Raw genomic sequence first — 20,929 nt, forward strand, 5'->3', positions numbered from 1 at the left:
TTTTTAATTATATCAAATAAATATTAATATATTGAAATTATATTATATATTTTGAAATAGTTTTAATTAATTTTTTTAATCAAGTTTAATTATAATAATTTTTTAATAAATTACAAATTAGCATATAATTATATCTATAATATTAATATTAATTTCTTTTTTCTCATGTAATATGATCATATTATTAATGACCTTATAATTTTCAAAATGTAATATTCAATAATTGTAGATTAATAATTAAAGTTCTAGATCATGTAACCGTTTTCACGGTTTAGGCTGCTCCCATTTCGCTGATTTTCAAAAGCTTGAATAATAGGTATTTTATATTCTAACATGAGCTTCCAAAAATTAGATTCAAATCCTCGTATAATTCAAATATCAATTTGGCTCAATATATTTCAAATTAAATATATCAGTTATGCAAGAAATCTATCACGCAAATCACCGTTAACTCACTTCAAAAAACATGCAAAGGGAGTAGCAAGTTAAGTACCAAAGACAGCATAGAGCACATTAATACTCTTCCTACATCTAAAGCAAATATTGTCCGCAACGTAAATACTCTCTCCGTCCCATAACAAAGTATCCATTTTTCCATTCTAGTCAGTCCCATAACAAAGTATTCATATCATTTTCTTTCGTAATGGTATTATCTACCTAACATTACAAATACCCTTGCAATTTACAATATATTACACAAATGTCATTACATTCATATCACACAATACTAATAAGATTATTTTAGTCATTTCTACTTTATTCCTACTATATCCCAATATAATACTAATATTTCTAAAACTCCGTGCAAAAATGAAACGGATATATAGTTATGGAACGGAGCGAGTAATAATAATAACAAATGTAAAAAATGAGAAACGTTCTTGAGATTCATAAGGAGCAACTAACCAACAAGATCCATTCCATCTTCAATCAGTTTCATTGTCTTCAAACAGGGCATATCTATAGGTTTCGAATAAGACTCAAATATCATTTCTGTCCTCAATTGGTTCTGTGGATCTTGTAAAGGGAAAAAGAATTAAGTCATTAAGTGAAAACATCGTAAATAAGACCAAGGCTAAGGGTGAGAAGCATGATGTAGAAGCCATGAATGAAACTGCCTTTTTTGGTAGTGAACACCGAGCAAATTGAATAGCTAAACAAAAAGCAAGGTTGATTTGAATACCAAATGCATTTCAAAATATCTTGAATATGACCTCGAATTCAACACATATGGTATATTACTAACTGTGGTGCCCTAAATCCCACAACTACAATGCTAGATTACTAATAGTTAATTCTTAGACAGTAATAATTGAATTCGAAATGCAAAAAAGTCGAATGAAAATCACATAATGAAAACATAAAAACTAAGGTGACAAGAAAAGTCCGCCATAGAACAATTATATGAAACTAGTGACTTATCTTAAAGAGGCTCACACCAATAGAGCCGAAACTAAATATAAATTACCTTTTCAACAGGGGTCGCACTAGTCGTCACTACAACCAGAATCTCTTGGAAACTCTTGACTACTTCTACTTCCAATTCTTCAACCAATGCTCTAACTTTGAAGAACAATTTGCAGTTTACACATTGCGGAGTTCACTCAAAAACAGCAATCGTCACTTGTCACTATAACCACAATCACTTGGAAACTATTGACTATAGAGAGCTATTGACAATTCTTCAACCAATGCTTTAACTTTAAAGAACTATCTGCTGTGCATGCATTTTTTAGTTCACTTGAATAAGGGCAGATGAATCTCTCAAAAAACTTCTCATCTGACATCTGGCAAAGTGAGGCGAGGGTGGGCCAATATTTAATCAGACTCCTATTTTCCAAAATTTCTAAAGTCTGAAACCGCGGCTTATACCTCTGCTCTATGCTGCATGAAAGTGCTGCTGGGTTATTAAGAATGCATGGCATACCATACTTTCCATTAGATAGAATAAAATCTTTCGTTGTCCTTATGTTATCCGCAGACATAACAACCACAGATGGTGACTTCTGAAATAATACCAGTATGTCACTTTCTGTGAATCCACAATTCCGAAGAGCCTTCAATTTGAGCTCCAAAACATTGTCGGACATTTGACATAAAGCTTGAACAGCATGTATGAACATTCTGGAGCTTCTATTCGCCCCCATCTCCTCAGCCTTTTCCACAGACTTCCTAAAACTTTCTGGGTTCAACATCATACACCTTGGAAAAGTATACATGAGTTTAATGATGCGTTCCATAGGCACACCATAGCTCTTCAATAATTCGATATTTGGAAGCATAGTCCTTTTGAAGTCGACGGTTACAAACCATCCCGATCTGCTCACAAACTTGGCAACAGCTTCATTGTTTCCTAATGAGCCTTTTAGCATAGATAATAAAGGAATGACTCTGCTATTCAAGTTTACCTTCAAAATGGAAGGATTAGCTGAGATTATTTTGGTAATATCCTTTGAAGAAAAGCCCATGTCCTGAAAAACCTTAATTTTGGGTTCAATGGAATTGCTAAAACGAGCCAAGAGCAATTCAGGCCAGACCTTCACCATTTTCTCCATTTGAGTATTTGAAAAGCCACGCTGTTGTAAATAAGACAGCATCGAATTGCATTTCTCGGTGTCTTTCACTCGATTCAAAACAGAGGCAGCTTTAGTGGCCACTTCGGCCGAAAAGTGGTGCTTCTGCTGCAACAAATCAAAAATTGCAGCGGAACTAACGCACGCTCCTTCGTTCGAAGTAGAGAAAAGGCGGAGACAAAACGAGCGAGCAATACAGTGAGGCGAAGCATAATCAGCGAACAAGCAGCAGGTAATCTTTCTGCGCAGAATTGAAATCATTTTGACAGAAGAACCGCGTAAAATCGATCGATACAACTTACAGATTCAAATCAGTCCTCTGGAAATAGGATTTGCACTATGCAGTCATGGAACACGAACTAAAACCGTGCCAACAGCCGTAGATGGAGACGGAGAGGAGAGCGCAGCCATATCGGCGAGCCCCTAGGGTTTGCAGTCGATCGTCTCTTGTGTTTAATTTAAGCGCCAAATAAATACATAAAGAGGCCTTTTTATCCATAATTTTGTAAATATTTTTATTTTTTTATTAATGATGTTTCTATTAGAAAATTTTGGTATATTTTGGGTTTGAATTTAATTTTAAAATAAAAACGATGATATATTTTGTTAGAGAACTTTTTTTTTTTTTTAAGTTTGTAGACAAAATAAACAAACCTCTTTTTTTTAGGTTTTTTTTCTTTTCTTTTTTTAATTATGAGATTTAGAGAGTGTGCTTATTTTGTGATAATGTTGAATTGAAGAAAAAAATTTATGTGAAAACAAAGCTAGAGTTTAGTTTAAATGAATTAAATTATATATTTATTGATAATATTACTATAAAGAATTAATATAAAAATTCGAAATGAACAAATATTTAAAGTAAATATATTAATAATCAAATCCAAGATTTCTTGATTTATTTTTAACAAAAATATTAAAAAGGAAGACACAATGGTGCACTTTTGGAAATTATTATTACAACAAGGCTTGACAGAAGTCTTATGCAATCGAATCCATCAAGTCTTATACAGTCGAAAGCCATTGAGAGGTCCAAAAATTTCCCCCAATCCGCCCATTTTTTACTCTACGAGGCAATGGAAAACTAAATGTCAGTTTTTTTAGACTAATTTTTTTAAATTTTATTATTTAAATTATATGTTTCCGGAAAAAAATATATATTTGTTTCTTTTACAAAAATATTTTATTAAACATTATTTTAATAACAAATTTAAATCAATTTTTTTAAAACTCAACCAAAAGAGCAATTTGTTGAGTTGAGTCGCAAGTTTTTTTTTTGTCAAATTCTTTGTTGGTCTTTTTTTTTTTTTTTTTATTGTTGAGCAAATAATACTGAATTAATTTGTTGCAAAGACATTTGGATTGAAAATTTCTGTAAAAAAAAAAGTATAGAATGTGGACGTTTTAAGTCTTGAGTTCGAGTCTATTGTTAGGTGAGAATTTCACTTTAATGTGTACAACCATGTATATGATATATTATCTTGTATAAGTCTCAGAATTTTTTTTTTTTTGGGTGATGGTGAAAAAGTTGACAGATAAGTCGAGGAAAGGTTGTTCAAAAAGAATTAAACAAAATTTTCGTTTATTAAGAATGAACGAACGCCTTCGATCAGTGCAATGTGATGTGTCTATTTATATATCTCTTGACTCATTTTGGTCGGAACAGATCTACTAATTTTTTGTAGGTCTTCAAATTGTTCATTTGAAAAAATGGAAACCCAGCCTTCTTAAGACCAAAGAGTCGGGCGGAAGGTGGGGCAAAATCCTACGAAAAGAAAATTGAGGATATGAATTAACTATATCAGATCCATCGGATGGACGTCAAGCAATGCCGCGTGGAGGTAGAATGCCCACGGGTCGTGAACTTCTTTTCCGAGAGAAGAAGCAATGATGGTATTTGGGGAATAAGTATCAGCTAACTTTGTACCAGGCGGTCACTAATCACAAGATATCTCCAACATCTAAATACATTTATTTTCAAACGTCAATGTGTGTTTTTGTTGAAAATATTATTGACTATACATACATAATTTTATTTAACAAAATATAATGGTAATATAGTTCTATAAGTGATGACATATAGGTGTGAGAAGTGAACTTTTGACCATAAGGTCCAGAGCACAGTTACTTATAATGTAACTGTATTTGTATTTATTTATATTTATATTTTATATTTATTTTTTTAATGATAAAAATTATTTATAATGAAATCAAATTGATGATTTTTTTTTTCTAAAACAAAATTGATTACTCCCCCGTCATTCAAATCTATCCTCACTTTTCTTTTTAAATTGTCATCGAAAAATATTCTTATTTTCTTTTTAAGTAAAAAAATCATTTTATTTTTCTTGGTCAAATAGTATTGTTTTTTTTATAGGAAAGAGATTTTTTTTTTCTAAAAAAATATGTTAGGACTGAATAAATACTCCATCCGTTCCCACATAATTTGATAGGAAAGAGACTTTTTTTTTTTCCTAAAAAAATATGTTAGGTCTGAATAAAATACTATGTCCGACCCATATAATTTGTCCGTATTTTTTTTTTGTTTCGTTCTACATAACTTATCTTTTTTATTTTTAAAATATAATTATGCACTCCCGTTTTAAATTTTATAATTTTTTTAATTTTAATTAAACTATTTATTTATTTTAATCCTAATTTATAATTATTTTTATTAAATAATAATTATTTTTACTAATATATTTTTTAATTATTTATTAATTATATTTTAGTCGAACGTGGGAGTAATTGACTTTATATAATAACCCTAATCTAATTCGCTCGTATCCTTCTTCTTCGAGCGTTTTCTTCTTCCTCTTCCTCTGCTCGGCTTCGTCTTGCTGTTTCTTTCTGCTATCGTCTTCGTCTTCCTTTTCCCTACCTTTTACTTTCCTCGACCTCGTCTTCGGCTGTAGTCGTCTTCGTCTTCGTCTTCCTATTCCCTCGCTTTTCTTGATTGATCGTCTTCCTCTTCCTTTTTGGATCCAACTGCCATCAGCTTTTTGGCAGGCCTAACACAGAAACCCCAACGTAGCATAGGTCTGGCGTGAGGGCTCTCGCCGATAATTTGGCTAAAGGGTAGACTACAGTACCGACCCTTAAACCAAAAACACCCTTAACCTTACCCGAATTAAATGCAGCTTACACACATAGACCAATAGACAGCGTAGAGTCTCTCCCACGAACCTGCCCCGGCGGCGGCCTTCCATTCTCCGGTGAAATATTTTCCGGCGTTGATGTATTAGTTGTAAACCTAAAACTTATCGCCCCGAGGCTACGGGGGAAATTGGGGCTTTGACCATCCGGTGTTTGATCACGTTTTGTTTTGTAGTTGCTGAACTTTTTCATTTTTTTTTCTCGATTGTTTGTGGTAATTTAGTGTGAGATTATGGAGAGCATAATTGGGAGGATTCGGAGCTTGGATGTGTACCCTAAGGTTAACGAGGATTTCTACAGCAGAACTCTATCGGGAGGCGTTATAACCTTGGTTTCTTCCGTAGTTATGCTGCTCCTGTTCATCTCGGAACTAAGTTCGTATTTCTTAATCTCATCTCTCTGTTTTCCTGGACTGGTAATTCTTTGAGAAATGAGAAATTGACATCCACATTAAGTGAAACAATTTTATGGCAAAGTCAATCAATCCTATAGGATTAAAAATTAGTTGATTGACAAGAAAATGAATGAACCAGTTTCCTGTTCTATGTTTGTGCGGTTGTGATATGTTTTGAGAAACTTTGTGTTTATGTGCAGTTTAACTTTTGACATTGTTTAGTGTGCTGGACTTTTTATTTCCATATCTGCTGAAGGGTCGAAGTTATCTGTGTAATTTTGGAAAATTTGATGGTTTTCTGTTTGGAAAGATGTGAATGCCATAAAGTTTTTTATATTGTGAGATAGTGGGAATTAAGTAAAGAGATTTGGTTTTGTTCATATGCTTCTTTGGCAGTCAAATTAGCTTTTATGTTGTTATGTAAGCCCCGTGAGGCTGTGCCTTTTCTGGATTTGACACTATATGCTGCCTTCATCTTCTCCATCAGAATACTATGATAAAAATATACTTCATTGCTTTCACTTACGTATGTGGTTTAATGTATTCATGTGCCTGGGATTTTAATATCTGTCCCATAAGACATTTCATATTTAGCTCTTGATATGATATTTATATTTGTGTTAGATTATTTGTAAACATACGAAGGAACAGAGGGTTGGAATTTATTAAGGTTTAAGCTATATAAGTTAACACACGGTATCATTATTAACTTATGGCATTTAAATCTTTGCTGAGATTATACACTAGATTACTCATCTATTCAAATTTGTGTTCTTCAATTGAAATCTTCTTGATACATTTGGTGTTTAGATTGTTTAAGTTAGTTTCAAACTTTTGAGCCCTTGCTATATGTGCATTTTCATGAGGTTTATAGCTTGGATGTCGTACAAAATTTGTATATCATGCTTGTGATTATGGCAAGTTTTGTATATTGCTTGAATGTCTTTATGCTTCTAGCCATATATTTATTGATACCTTACCTACGAAAATGAAGTCATATGTTAATTGTGATAATTAATATACTATTTCTTAATGATAATGTAATACATGCTATAACCTTGTTATGGGGTAATTGCTTGCTCTGGTAAGTTTCTTTGGGTTTGCTTGGATGTGATTTGGGAGTGGTTTTGTGGTCTGGGAATAGTAAACATTTGAATCGAGATAGATTTTTGATGTGATGTTTTAAATGAAAGATGATTTGTGATGTAATATTTAAATAAAAATATAGGTGTTTGATGTGATGTTTTAAATGAAAAATGAATTTTTGATGTAATATATCAAATAAAAAAAGAAAAGGAAAAAAATCACATTTTGATCTGAAAAAACAATATTGAAGTACCTTATTAGCAATCCTGCAAAGCAGCAGAATGAAAAGTTGTCTGTATAATTGGAATCAATACTCTAATAAAGCCCTGTTCTAAATTAAAGGAAACATATTTTGAACTAAATAAATTTGAAGGTCAGCGCACATGGGTTGATTACTCTCTATACTTTTCTTTTGTTGGCTATTCCCCTGTATAATGCTTTGAGTTGATGCTGCTTTATGGGGAATGTGTGAGGGCCCTAGAGAGCTTTTGTGATGTGCAATGTCAATTCCATGTGTTTCACTATTATCAACTATAGGATGCCTTTTGTTTCTCATCGACCCTAACCTCCACACACTCCCTATAAAGGTTGTTATGGTGTTGCTAGTCATAAACATCGGAAATTTAATGTTGGTTATTTGGTATGTATATTCATTTACATGTTGACATTTTGATATCTCCAGAAATGCTAGTGTCAGTATCTCTGAGTATATTACTTCTAGTTTCTTTTGATATGGGGTCAGCCTACATCAGCTAAGTAAGTGGCTAGAAATGAATTTTATCCTATAATATTTTGTTCCACCCAGCTTTTTGTTTATGTTGAATACTGTGTAAAGGGTAAACCCATATCCCTTCCTTGTCCATGCCTTAAGAAGATTATACATTAGTTTAAAGTCTTTTCCATGACCAATGTGAGACAAGTGCCTTATATTCTCCTTCACCCCCTTCGTGATTGAGCTCGCGTGCTGTCACCTTCACTTGAGGGTAGCCGTCCTTGATCATTTACTTTAGTTGGCCTCTTTGGTTGGCTTGTTTTGAGAAGTCACACATTTTGATCTTCACTATTGTGTTTCACCATTTTTGCTGTTTACCCTTTAGGATTCGTTTTATGATATTTGTCTCTACTAACTAGTTGAAGTGAATTCATGATTGAACAAACTATGGCTTGCCTATCCAGAAGGATTGTAATGTGTGCATTACCTATTAGGTTTTCCAATATCCAAATGTTGATTTATTATTATTATTATTCAATATTTTTCCATAGAATCAATAGAGTGTGTAGTTAATTGAGGTGGACGTTTGAAATTTTGAACTTGTTGGGAAATTGCTAATTAAGAGCATACATCTACCAGATATTCTCTTTTCGAAATTTCCTATTTATGTCAAGCATTCATCTTTTGAAAAATACTAGCGTTTTCTTGATATATATTACACAATTTCATTTTTTGCTCTTGCCCCTTGTCACCCCATCTCCCTTCACTGTAATGGTTGAATTTGCAGGATTATATCTTCATGCAGTAACAGAAACAAAGTTAGTGGTAGATACATCAAGAGGGGAAAGGCTCCGTATTAATGTATTATTCCTTTTTTGTTGTTTATATGTTTAGATATTACTATTGTTGCTTGTTTAAACATATAATGGTTTCTTCATTTTGTTTTCCTGAAATGTTTATGAAATCATGTCAACCTTGAATTCACAGCATCATTTGTGTCTCTTTTTGTGAAGTAATTTTCATTTGCCTTTTTTTTTTTTTTTGTCCTTTCAATGGGTTGGTTACTGTTGGGCCTTCTTAAATATATATATATATATATATTTTATGAAAACATCTCAATAGAGTTGTTTCTTTTGTTTTCTTTTTTTTTTTTTTCTTATGCTGTTAGTTCGGATTCTCTTTATGTTACCTGAGATTTTGTGGCCTTTGAACTCAACTAATATGTGCATGCCTAAAATGTGAGTGATTGTGTAACAAAAAAGGGAATGACAGAAATAGACAGGAGACCTGGCCATATATGTGTGTGTGTATAATCTATACTCACAAATCAATTCATCTGAAATAAAGCACTACTGAATCAGCTAGAGAGCATATCATAGTCTATAACACTTTCTGTTCTAATTCCAACTACAACGTTCTACCTTCCTTGTAGTTATTTTAAATTCATTGCTTCATCTCATTAATGAAAATAACATGATTTATTGAACGGGCAATTTCATTTATGACCTTTTTGCCATATCATGAGACATGAATTTCTACCTTCATGCCCCGTTGCGTTTTTATCTACTTTTGTGACATGATATAGTTTGCTAACATATAAGGGTCTTTAACTAGATAAATTTTGTTTATTTCATAAAAACTTGCAGTTTGATGTGACTTTTCCAGCACTCCCATGCTCTATGGTCAGTCTTGATGCGATGGATATAAGTGGAGAGCAACACCTGGATGTTGTAAGTGCTTTAATGAGATAATTTCTTTCAATTGCTTTATGTGTTGAAAGATTCATCTCACTTTTTTGCACTGCCAAATATATGTAAATATTTTAAGCTAGTTGCCTAATATCCTGTTTTTATTTTTATTTTATTTAATACTCCCTCCGTCCCCGAAATCATGTCACTATTCCTTTTTTGGCCGTCCGCAATCCATTTATAATAAACAATTTTTTTTACTCACTTATATTTTTTGGTGTTTGTAAGTTGTTGTTTGATGTATAAGTTTATAGCAGTGTTAAAGTTTATATCAGTGTTATGTTCTGTGTGTATACAGAAATACATAGTATAATATGCTTGTCTTATCCGATATTTTTGCGTCAGTAGAAAACAAAAGTGGGTCTCCTAGATATAAGTTTGTTAAAGAATGCCAACCGTAGAAGAACTAGCATATATGACAGGTGAAAAATTTTGAGAACTGCTAATTGATGGATCTCTCCTGAAAATTGATAATACTGTTTAGTTTTTATTTTTGTTGCTCTTTAAGTGACATTGGATTATTCCTGCAGAGGCATGACCTAATAAAGAAGAGGATTGATGCCAATGGCAATGTGATAGAAACAAGACAAGATACCATTGGAACTCCCAAGGTTAGTATCTTTGTTAAATTATGGAGAATATTTCAAAAACTTTTGGATCAACCACTTTTATAAGTTTGCATAATTTTTGTTTGTGATACCTAGTCATGCAGTGAGCCACAAACTTTAAATAGGAATATCCTATGATATGTAGAAACACCCTTTCTAGATCGCATTAGATTAATGTTTTTGCCTTATGCAAGTTATGTCTAATTCTACTACAAACATCCATGTGTGATAATATTTGTATTTTATTCTGGCAATACCTATTGTAACTATTGTGAATGGAGTTTGCACTTACTACTTTTAAAGAAATGATGTCTTGTTCTGTTTTTATGTCTTTTGATGGCCAAGATTGAACGACCATTACAAAGGCACGGTGGAAGGCTAGAAAAAAACGAGACCTATTGTGGCTCATGTTATGGTGCAGAAGCGGTACACTCCAATTCATATTATATGCTGGTTTTTGTATAGTTATTGTAATTACTTCATCTAACATTGTGCTTTACCATGCAGGCTGATGACGATTGTTGTAATAGTTGTGAAGAAGTTCGGGAAGCATACCGAAAAAAGGGCTGGGCATTGTCAAATCCAGATTTGATTGATCAAGTTTGTGCCTCTTACTTATTTCCTTATTATATTCTAGTGCTTTCCAATTGATATATGCATTTTTAGCAACACAAACATATTTCCCTTCCTGTAGGTTGTTTTTATACCAAGATAACATGATACCTGAAAATGTTTTGATTTCATTGTCTCATAAGCAATTGTTGCTAGAATTTCAACAGGCTAAAGGTCCACATATTCATGGTTGCACTTAATTCCATTTTGGCTGTTATTGTAGACTATGCTTATGATGACCGTTGATTAGTATAAAAATGCTGTACATTGTAATTGCTGGACCGTTAAAACTTTTCCGTGCAAGTTATTACATGATATTCTTTGGTTTTTGCATCCATATTTTCAAAATTTATCTCAGAGGTGAATGCATCTATAATCTAATGTCCTGTTCTTGTAGTTGGTCATTGAATGCAGAAACAATTTATTTGATTTAGTGAGACAACTATTCTCACACTCTTTGTACATTTACTCTGCAACCAATGTGTAATTTTCTTGAACTATTTACTGTGCTGGGTGGCTGGATTGTATTCCCAACCGTTTGTCAGATCATTTTTTATATATGCATGCTTCAAGTTTATGGCTTTCCTTCTGCCTGCAACTCTATTAAGCTAGAAAGTATATGCTTAAACTTTTATTATATGTTTTACTGCAAATGTCCATTGGTTGATATGTAGACGTGAGCCCTCTAATGAACCAAGATGATTACAGACTAATTTTTTGTTAGAACCTGGAAGCTGCTTTATTTTTTTCTTTGTGATGGTTTATACATAATATAAGTTCAATTCATTTTCCAATCACATATAAGTAAGGGTGTGCTTGGTTTCAGTTTGAAACCGGTTTGTACTATGCTCCTAATTTTTTCCATCTAAAATATTTATCAAATTTAAAATTAGACTCACTTAAGGTGTGTCCTTTTTGTGTTTTTTTTATACACATTTTTCCAAAAATAGTAATACATTACACACATTTATTATTTTTATATTACCTACGTAATTCTCTATACTTCACATAAAAAAAAATATTCCTTCAAACTATTTCACAAAATAAACGCACCCTTATATTTTCATATTTCCGCCTCCCCTAAATAAACAAATACATTGATAAACATTTAAAATTTCTTATTTCATGGATAATTATATATTATTTATTTATATTATATAAAATTTTATTCTCTATTAAAATAATATTCATATCAAATATATTTTGTTAGTGTACGTTAGAATATAGGAAAAGATATCTAATCTTGTAATGAGGAATTCATTTTAGTGTATAGATAGAATTAGTGTAAGTTAGACTAAAGGAGAACATATTCACTCTTATAAGAATGTCATTTTCGTATGTAGATGCAATCAATGTAATAAATTGGAATTTTGACATAATTGTATCTTTGTAAAGTCTGAGACAAAAGACAGTATGATAGTTTTGATGTAATTATATTATGGGATTATGTTTTATTTGTTTCTTTTGTTGAGATATACTCTTGATAAATACTGTGGTTAATATTATTTAGATTTGATGGTTATTATTTAATCATGTCTACTAGATTAATGTGTTATTATTTGCGTTTGTTCTTTTTGTGTCATCCTGGTAAATAGATTTTGATTTTATTACTAATAAACAACTTAGAAGTTAGAAATTCTACCAAAATGCAACGTGGTATTAGAACCATAATTTTTTGGATACTTCTGGTAATTCGAAATGTTCCTGGAGGATTGCCTGAATTTGAAAAAATATCGTACCTATTTTAAGACTTGTTTAGCACTTTCCCATGCATCCTACCTACACCCCAATTGCCCACTGTAAGACGACACTGGCCATTGAATACCATGAAGTAGCATGTGTGAGCCATCTGCATTTGTCAATGTTTTTACTTTTGCCGACTCCGGCCATGCTCTGTAATTTTTCATTGACAACATATTGAGAATATTTCCCACCTATCTGTCAAGTTAGTTTTATGTTCTGATCAAGTTCTTATTATTATTATTATTATTATTTTTAATTTTATGTTTTGTCTTCAATTATATGTCAATTAGAGTTTAACTTCTTGGAGTTTAGCTCCTCTCATCTGACGGGTATCACTACTGCTGCCGCTAGAAACCCTAATTTGACTAAAATTCTAATTTCTTAGGGTTTTAACACCATGGCTGCGATAGAGGATTTTTGGATGGTGCCGTTACGATAGAGGATTGATATGATTAGTCTAAAGTTAAAACCCCATGATATGCCATACTGTAGAACTCTTTGAACCCATCCATACTACCAACAAATCAAACATTCAAAACTTGCTGCGAAGTTTGTCTAGATATAGACTTCATCGCCTTAAGTTGGCATCCATAGTACCACCTCAAGTTTGAGGGAATGTTTGGGATATATTTTTTATAGATATTTTGGTTAATATTATTTAGATTTATTATTATTCATACATATCTATTGGATTGTGTTATTATTTTTCTTTATCTCTTTTGTACCATGTTATAGTAGATATATATGAATAATAACCACCAAATATGAATAATATTAATTAAAATATCTATAAAAATTATATCTCAATATTCCGCCTCAAACTAAAATTGGGGCCGTAGAAGCCAATTTGTGGCAAGAGAAACCAGAGGAGATAAAGTCTGAATTTGGACAGGCTTCATAGCAAGTTCCACCTTAAGCTTCATAATTGGACATCGGATTAGCTTGGAATCCCTATCAGTCGAGTGCTAATGCCCTCAGCCGGTACGGACCATTCAAATGGATCATATGTTTGGCAATCCTCTACTGTGGCAGGCGGTGCTAAACCCTAAGAAATTAGAATTTGGCCAAATTAGAGTTTATGATGATAGTGGTGGCAGTGATTCTTTTTGGAGCGGTAACACTAGACATTAAGAAATTAGGGTTTTTGGTGACAGCTGTGGCGACCTATGGTCGCGATGCCAGTAATCCCTTTTCACAGCGGTAGCGTTAAACCTTAAGAAGTTAAATCCTAATTGCTAGGAACTCTGGATAGATGACTGAAGATCAAACAAAAAATTTGATCAAAATTCGAAAATAACTTGACAGATTAGCCGGCAATATTTCTAGTATGATGTTGCCGGAAAAATTTGGAGATTGGACGTATCTCCATGTGCGGCCGGAGTTGGCGGCTGTAAAAATGTTGACCAACATGGGTGGCTCACAAGCACTGCTTTTAACGACGATGTTCGGTTGTCAATGTTGTCTCAAAGTCAAGAATACAGTTGTTGTGTTGGTTGAATGGTTGGATGCATTGAGAAAGTGACAAATAGATGCGATCAGCACGGACTTGTTATTTTTAGGTGTGGCTGATATTTTCGGAGTGGTAAAGGATTTCATATTCAAGAGGTTTTTCTTCGAGTACATTTCGGATTACAGTCATGTATTCCGAAAAAAAATGACTATGATACCATGGAACATTTAGGGAAAATTTCTAAACTTATATTATTAATAATGAAATTAGAGCTTATATATAAGCATGTTATAAAAGAGATAAACACATCTAATAACAACTTAATCTAATAGATATGTCTAAATAATAATCACCGAATATAAATAATATTAACGAAAATATATCTCCACAATTACTATGTAAGATTGCATGTACATTTAAATCGTATGTTCTTTAGTTTTTTACAAGGATTATGGTAATGTTGTAATTCTCATTTTATATATTTAAATGAATTGTTTAATTGAATGCCAGTTTATTCTTCTGAGTTCTGATCAGTCTAGAATATGTGTGAATTAGAGATTGCAGTGTGTTAACATAGATATATTCCTATAAAAATTAAGTCTAAATATTATCATGATCTAACTGAAGTCTACACCATTGTTGTTGCCAAAAGTTAATACTCTTTGTAATGCATCACCGCCTGACTATGAAGAATCAATCTAGAGAGTGCAAAATTATCATCAATCTGGTGTACGGATTGGGGTTTTGTATCTTTTATGGTGGCTCTAAGTACTCACCTTTTGGGTTTGTATTTATGATTTCAAATCAGTGCAAAAGAGAAGGTTTCCTTCAAAAGATCAAAGATGAAGAGGGAGAAGGGTGTAACATTTATGGATTCTTGGATGTCAATAAGGTAGGTGGTAACTTCCATTTTGCACCTGGGAAGAGTTTCCAGCAGTCAAATGTACATGTTCATGACGTGCAAACCTTTCAGAAGGACAGTTTCAATGTAAGACATCCTTCTACCTCTCAAGTTTTCTGAACTTTGTGGTTTCAATCAAATTATATATTTCCTTCATGTCACATATACAGCTATGTAAGTCTAAATTGAACTGATTTAGGAGTTGCACTGCAGATAAGTCACAAAATCAACAGATTAGCATTTGGAGATTACTTCCCTGGTGCAGTAAATCCTCTTGATGGGTATCTAGCCCCTTTCCTCCTTGTCTGATAGATGTGTTATTTTTAGTCTGATGTGGATAGTTTTCCATTTACTGTACTAATGTTTCATGCATCTGCAATTTTATCTTTATTCTTTCATCCTGCAGTGCACAATGGGTACAACATACACCAAATGCAATGTACGAATATTTCCTTAAGGTTTGAATTTGCTTTATTTCTTCATATATTTCCACATTCTGTCCATTTTTTTTTAAATTTGTGTGTTTCTTAATACTGCTTAAGGGTTGTTTGGATGTTGGCTAGCATATAGTTTCCTATTTGTGTGTTGTGCTCATGATCTGTGTAATTTTGCCAGCATGATTTACTACAATAATTTCATGGATGCACATAAATTTCTCTACCAGTTATAGTATCAATTTACTATGACCAATTGTTCTGCAGTAATTTGATGTTGGATAATATGCTCGCTCGAGTTCAGAATATAACAGTTTACTAACTGGTTCCTGGTTTAATCCTCGTTGATACTTCATTCTGTTTCCCTTCTCAAATTTTTGTTTCGGTTTTTTGTGTTTTCGGTTACCAACTAGCATTTTCCTTAGATACTTCATTCTGTTTCCCTTCTCAAATTTTTATTTCGGTCTTTTGTGTTTTCGGTTACCAAGTAGCATTTTCCTTAACATATACCTACTAAATTTATGTCCGTCTTTTTTTTGTTTGTCCACGAGAATATGACTTTTTATTTATAGTAAATAATTCTTCACTTTTTAATTTATAACTTTTAGTGTTACACATATTTATAAATATACCACAATCACTTGCACACTCAATTTATTAAAAATAATTCTCACCTTATTAACTCGCTTATGTACTTTCTAAAATGTCTCTATTTTATATCACAATCAACCAATATCATACTATATTTATTAAAATCTGTGTCCAGCTCTAATAAGCATAAATTTCATGGACGGAGGGAGTATATTTTACGGCATCTCTTTTACGCCAACATTATTATACCAAATATTGCTAATTGCCATGCTATTGGAATATCATCACCTTATATTGTTACCTACGTCAAATTTATTATTATTTCTTTTCCTTCTCGACCCTCTTCTAATTTTCTTCAGAAAGTTCTGTGGTGGTAAAGAGGGGAATATTCTCCTTCCAAGGTTAATAAGTGTTTCAATATTAACATATGTTGCAGGTTGTACCAACTGTGTTCACAGATGTCGATGGACACACAATTTACTCAAATCAGGTTCGTCATCATTACAATTCATGCTTCTGGCTTTGCTCAAATTGCCTACACAAATTATATTTGCATATCTAGCCTCCTTCAGTTTAGCAATGGCCAATTTCTTTTCTCTTATGTAAACTACCTAGGGGTGAATAGATTAAATTATCTTTTAATTTATGCTATAACGGTGTATTATGTTCTCTCTCTCTCTCTGCTGTTGTTTGGAAGTGACATCAGATTAATGTATGTGTGTCTTGATTCAGTTTTCAGTAACAGAACATGTTAAAGGCGGGGAGGCAGGTCAACTTCAATCTATTCCCGGTGTATTTTTCTTTTACGACCTCTCGCCAATTAAGGTTGGAATTCTGTTTCCATTTGATAGCTCAAAAATAGGAGTTTTACTTGTGTTTTTCCTTTTACCAGACAGCCCTTCGTAAAGTAACTTAATACATAAAGAATTTAACATAATACACATCTTGGTGTGAAGGATATTCTTTATTGTGGTATTAGAATAGAACAAGAGAGGCAGTGTGTTTGCACATTTCTACCCGGCATGATATATCATTTTACGTGCAAGACTGTAAAATGTACATCTTATTCCCGAGACTGGCGTGTGAGAGGCAAACAAACGTGATATTTCACTATTAGTTCGAGTTTCTAAGTGGGTTGATCATTTGATAGCTCTCTTTTCATGATTGACATATCTTTATGTGCTACATTCAAATTCCAATATACATTAATTGGGCACTAAATATTTCGACTTGTTTTACTTTTTCTTGCGACAGGTGACTTCTATAGAGACATATTTCCCTTTCTTGCACTTCCTGACCAACGTCTGCGCCATTGTTGGGGGTAATTACTCTTTCACCAGAATATTCAGATTGTTTACTTTTTTCCCTATATTAATTGGTTCTGCTTTGTCTTTAGGAGTATTTACCGTCTCAGGGATAATCGACTCGTTTGTATATCATGGTCACAATGCAATTAAAAAGAAAATGGAAATAGGCAAGTTCAGCTAACCCTCGATGCATTGCAAACAAAATTGAAATGAGCTTGCTCGAGAGAAGATAAAACCTTATAATCGAAGGAGTTACATCCGGTACTCTTACAATGTTTGCAAATCATTTTCCATTTAATTTGGAGTTCTCGGTTCAATTCGATTTTGTCTTTTGGGAGAGGTTTCGAAGACGAAACTTGTTTGGATGTTAGTTTGAACATGTAAAAATAGTACATATTTTGTTGCCAAGTTAATTATTACCATTTACCAACGTTTATTTTTTCTATCATTTTTTGAAACTATTTATTTTTTCGACTATATGTTATATAGTACTCCTCAGTCCCATATAATTATAAATTAATATTTAGAAATAATTATTGTATAGAAAAAATAATTATAAATTAATATTTAGATAACTAAATAATTTAGTTAAGATTTAAAAAAATTATAAAATTTAAAGTTTAAAATGGGATTAAAATGTATAATTATATTTTTTAAATTAGAAAAGACAATATGTGGACAGACGAAAATAAATTATATGAAATGAATGGAGCATTGTTCTTAGCTAGAAACAAAAGCCCATGAGACTCAAAGTTGTTAAGCTAAGCTTTGTTAGAAGAACGGATGTGAATTATTATTGCACATCCGGGACTATTCGTCTGTCGGGCGATAGTTAGAAGCTACATAATATCCGAAAAACTTTGTCCCGAAAGTAGAGCTGTTAAAAGAGCCGAGCGAGCTTGAGTATTGGTTGCTCGAGGCTTGAATTTTATACATATTATTTATATTTGTAATATATATTTAATTTTATTCATAATTTTTTATAATAAAATATTCAAATTTTAATAATAAATATAATTTTTGATATAAAAAATTATATATATTATCTTAATATATAAATAATATAAATATATTATCACTAACGAGATCAATTGAGCTACTCGCGAGCCGAGTTCGAGCTCGGCTCGTTTATAAAAAAAATAACTTTTCAGATCGAGCTCGGCTCGCGAGCTACTCGATTCGTTTAACAGCTCTACCTGAAAGTAGTCAGGTTCACAAAATTGTTTGTAGTTGCAACTATTTGCTATCGGAATGGGGAAGCAGATGATACAAAGTCATGAAAGATGTGATATGATCGGAGGCTTGCGCCCGAACTAGTAAAAAGTGGACACAATGGCCATCAATGAAGACATCATTCGATGGGTAATAGATCGAGTGATGATGAGAATGGTGTTTTTGTCCTAGCACCGGAGAAACCGGTAATAGGAATAAAGCGAGAGTTGCTTCTCTTTGTTGCCGGCATGGCATAGCACATATCAGGTTTAGGAATGAAAATGGGACGGTGTGGGGAGGATTTGTGACTCGGTTATGGTTTAAATTTTCGACTCCTTCGAATTTTGTTTGCACCATATAATTCGTGTAATATGATTTGTTGTTGGGCCTAGTGGTGCAATTTGGATGTGAACATGATTGTATTCAGTATAAAACACTTTTTATCTTCTTATTTTATATTTTTCGGTTATTGTCGTCGAAACTAATAAAATTAAATTTAAATTTACAAAATAATGTTACTTTAGTCCGACTCTAAGGATCTCATTTACTTATTACGTGTAAATCTTTGAATATTAATTAGTATTATATCAAAATATAGTACAAATTAAGAAAAAAATTACAAAATGATAGTTGTAAAAAAAATATACAAATACTACAAGGGGGTATTTTCAATATTAAGTACAAGGAGAGATAGTATATTTTAAGTTCACTCAAAAAGTATATATTCTCTCAGCCCCATATCTATATATTCATTTGTTTTTTGCACGAAGTTTTAAAAATATTAGTATTATATTGAGATAAAGTATAAATTAAGATAAAAAGACTAAATTAACCATATGATATAAATGTAATGACATTTGTATAATATATTGTAAATTGAAAGAGTATTTGTAATGTTAGGTAGATAATACAATTGCTAAAAAATGAAATAAATACTTTGTTATGAGACGAACTAAAATAAAAAAAAATTGATAGATTGTCAAGGGACAAATTGAGTCTATATCTATTCCATTCATTTAGATATAAAATGCATATTTTATTTTTATTAAGTTTTAATCATACCAAATATTACAAATATATTTAAAAAATAAAAATATAAAAAATTTTAAGTATACAAAATATCTGTAACTTTTTCTCCTGGAAAATTATGTATATTTAATTTTTGGATTATCATCAAAATTCTAATATGTATATATATATATATATATTTCTTTTTTTCTAACAAAAAATATATCTATAAAAGCTTATCTATTTTTATTAAAATCGTAAGAAAACATTTTAGCATTCAAATGGACGGCTAGAGAAAGTATTATTTAGGATCTTTTCTTTATATTCAACTAGCAGAATACCCGTGCTGTGCTATTTTTTATTTTTTTATAGTAATTTCTTTATCTATTATATATTTTTAATTAATATAAAAAAATAAAATCATATTAATAAATTATACTATTTTCGTAAATATTTAATTTTGTAGTATTTTACTTTTATTTCTTAATTGAATATAATATTATAATATAATAGTATTATTCAAGTAATTTTAAATGCAAAATAAATTACATTTTAAAAAATTAATATAATGTTTTCTATATCTTCTTTATAATCATAATTACATATAAAGTTATTTATCAATATATATGTTGTAATTCTAAAATAAATTTAAAACATAAGACTATCATTATTAAAATTCACATAAAAAAACAAAATAAATATATATATACTATTTTTTAAACATTTATATGTGGTTGCATAATGATTTTTTAAATTAGTAAATTTTATGCATTTACTTTGGATATTATTACGCATTTATTATTTTTCCATACGAACATATTAAAAGTTTATTAATAAAAAATATATCAAGAATCTACATACCAGCCATCTTTCTATCATATTTTTTTTTGTTTTACATCAAATTAATTTCTTTCACTAAATATCTTACAATAAATTAAAAAATAAAAAATATATATAATCCAACAATACTCTACAAAACAAATTTCTCATTCTATTGCAAACAAAGGAAAAACAAATAAAATTTCCACTACACCCATAGCAATAATTTTAACACTTCTTCTGATTTAAACTACAGCTGCTGTAGGATCATCTGCAAGTTCGAACAAAAACATCATCATCATCCACTAATTCTCGGCAAAACAGACACAACAAATAGAACCAGCATCAGTCCACCACTGCAGACGCCCACATCAGACAAGACTATCCGAACACAAACTTTACCGGAAAGAACTTCGATGGGTACACCAAATTTAAAAATCGGCAGCATGCCGAACATGTCATTGCAATGAGAGACACACTATTGATGAAAATGATGAAATAGATCAACTATTATTCACACATATATATATATATATATATATAGAGCCATATTTGGAAGACAAAGTAATAGAAAAAAA

The 20,929-nt window shown here is 31.5% G+C and overlaps 2 protein-coding genes across 2 annotated transcripts; one reads left to right on the top strand and one right to left on the bottom strand.

Annotated features, from left to right (window-relative positions):
• Positions 1-213: 213 nt before the first annotated feature.
• Positions 214-3,017, bottom strand: LOC127257104 (uncharacterized). The gene is made up of 2 exons (XM_051283413.1): positions 1,469-3,017; positions 214-1,017 (listed from the first exon to the last, which is right to left on the bottom strand). Exon 1 carries the CDS (start codon positions 2,832-2,834, stop codon positions 1,671-1,673), a length of 1,164 nt encoding a protein of 387 aa, XP_051139370.1. The 5' UTR covers positions 2,835-3,017; the 3' UTR covers positions 214-1,017; positions 1,469-1,670.
• Positions 3,018-5,358: 2,341 nt separating this feature from the next.
• Positions 5,359-17,777, top strand: LOC127257024 (uncharacterized). Its single transcript, XM_051283287.1, has 14 exons — positions 5,359-5,785; positions 5,950-6,100; positions 8,706-8,779; positions 9,565-9,648; positions 10,197-10,277; positions 10,620-10,700; positions 10,782-10,874; positions 14,888-15,067; positions 15,194-15,261; positions 15,387-15,438; positions 16,442-16,495; positions 16,738-16,830; positions 17,260-17,326; positions 17,402-17,777. The coding sequence occupies exons 2-14, from the start codon at positions 5,959-5,961 to the stop codon at positions 17,491-17,493; spliced, it is 1,161 nt and encodes a 386-aa protein (XP_051139244.1). The 5' UTR covers positions 5,359-5,785; positions 5,950-5,958; the 3' UTR covers positions 17,494-17,777.
• Positions 17,778-20,929: the final 3,152 nt, after the last annotated feature.

The sequence above is a fragment of the Andrographis paniculata genome, unplaced genomic scaffold, assembly GCF_009805555.1.
Source record: "Andrographis paniculata isolate CXL003 unplaced genomic scaffold, ASM980555v1 Contig57END, whole genome shotgun sequence".
NCBI classification, from domain to species: domain Eukaryota; kingdom Viridiplantae; phylum Streptophyta; class Magnoliopsida; order Lamiales; family Acanthaceae; genus Andrographis; species Andrographis paniculata.

What these genes read in the sequence shown, in the direction of transcription:
- LOC127257104 (XM_051283413.1), bottom strand. Translation starts at nt 2,834, where the DNA reads ATGATTTCAATTCTGCGCAGAAAGATTACCTGCTGCTTGTTCGCTGAT.
- LOC127257024 (XM_051283287.1), top strand. Translation starts at nt 5,959, where the DNA reads ATGGAGAGCATAATTGGGAGGATTCGGAGCTTGGATGTGTACCCTAAG. An exon ending in ATACCATTGGAACTCCCAAG is followed by an intron (nt 10,278 to 10,619) that starts GTTAGTATCTTT and finishes TTGATGGCCAAG; the next exon opens with ATTGAACGACCATTACAAAG. An exon ending in TGTACGAATATTTCCTTAAG is followed by an intron (nt 15,439 to 16,441) that starts GTTTGAATTTGC and finishes CATATGTTGCAG; the next exon opens with GTTGTACCAACTGTGTTCAC.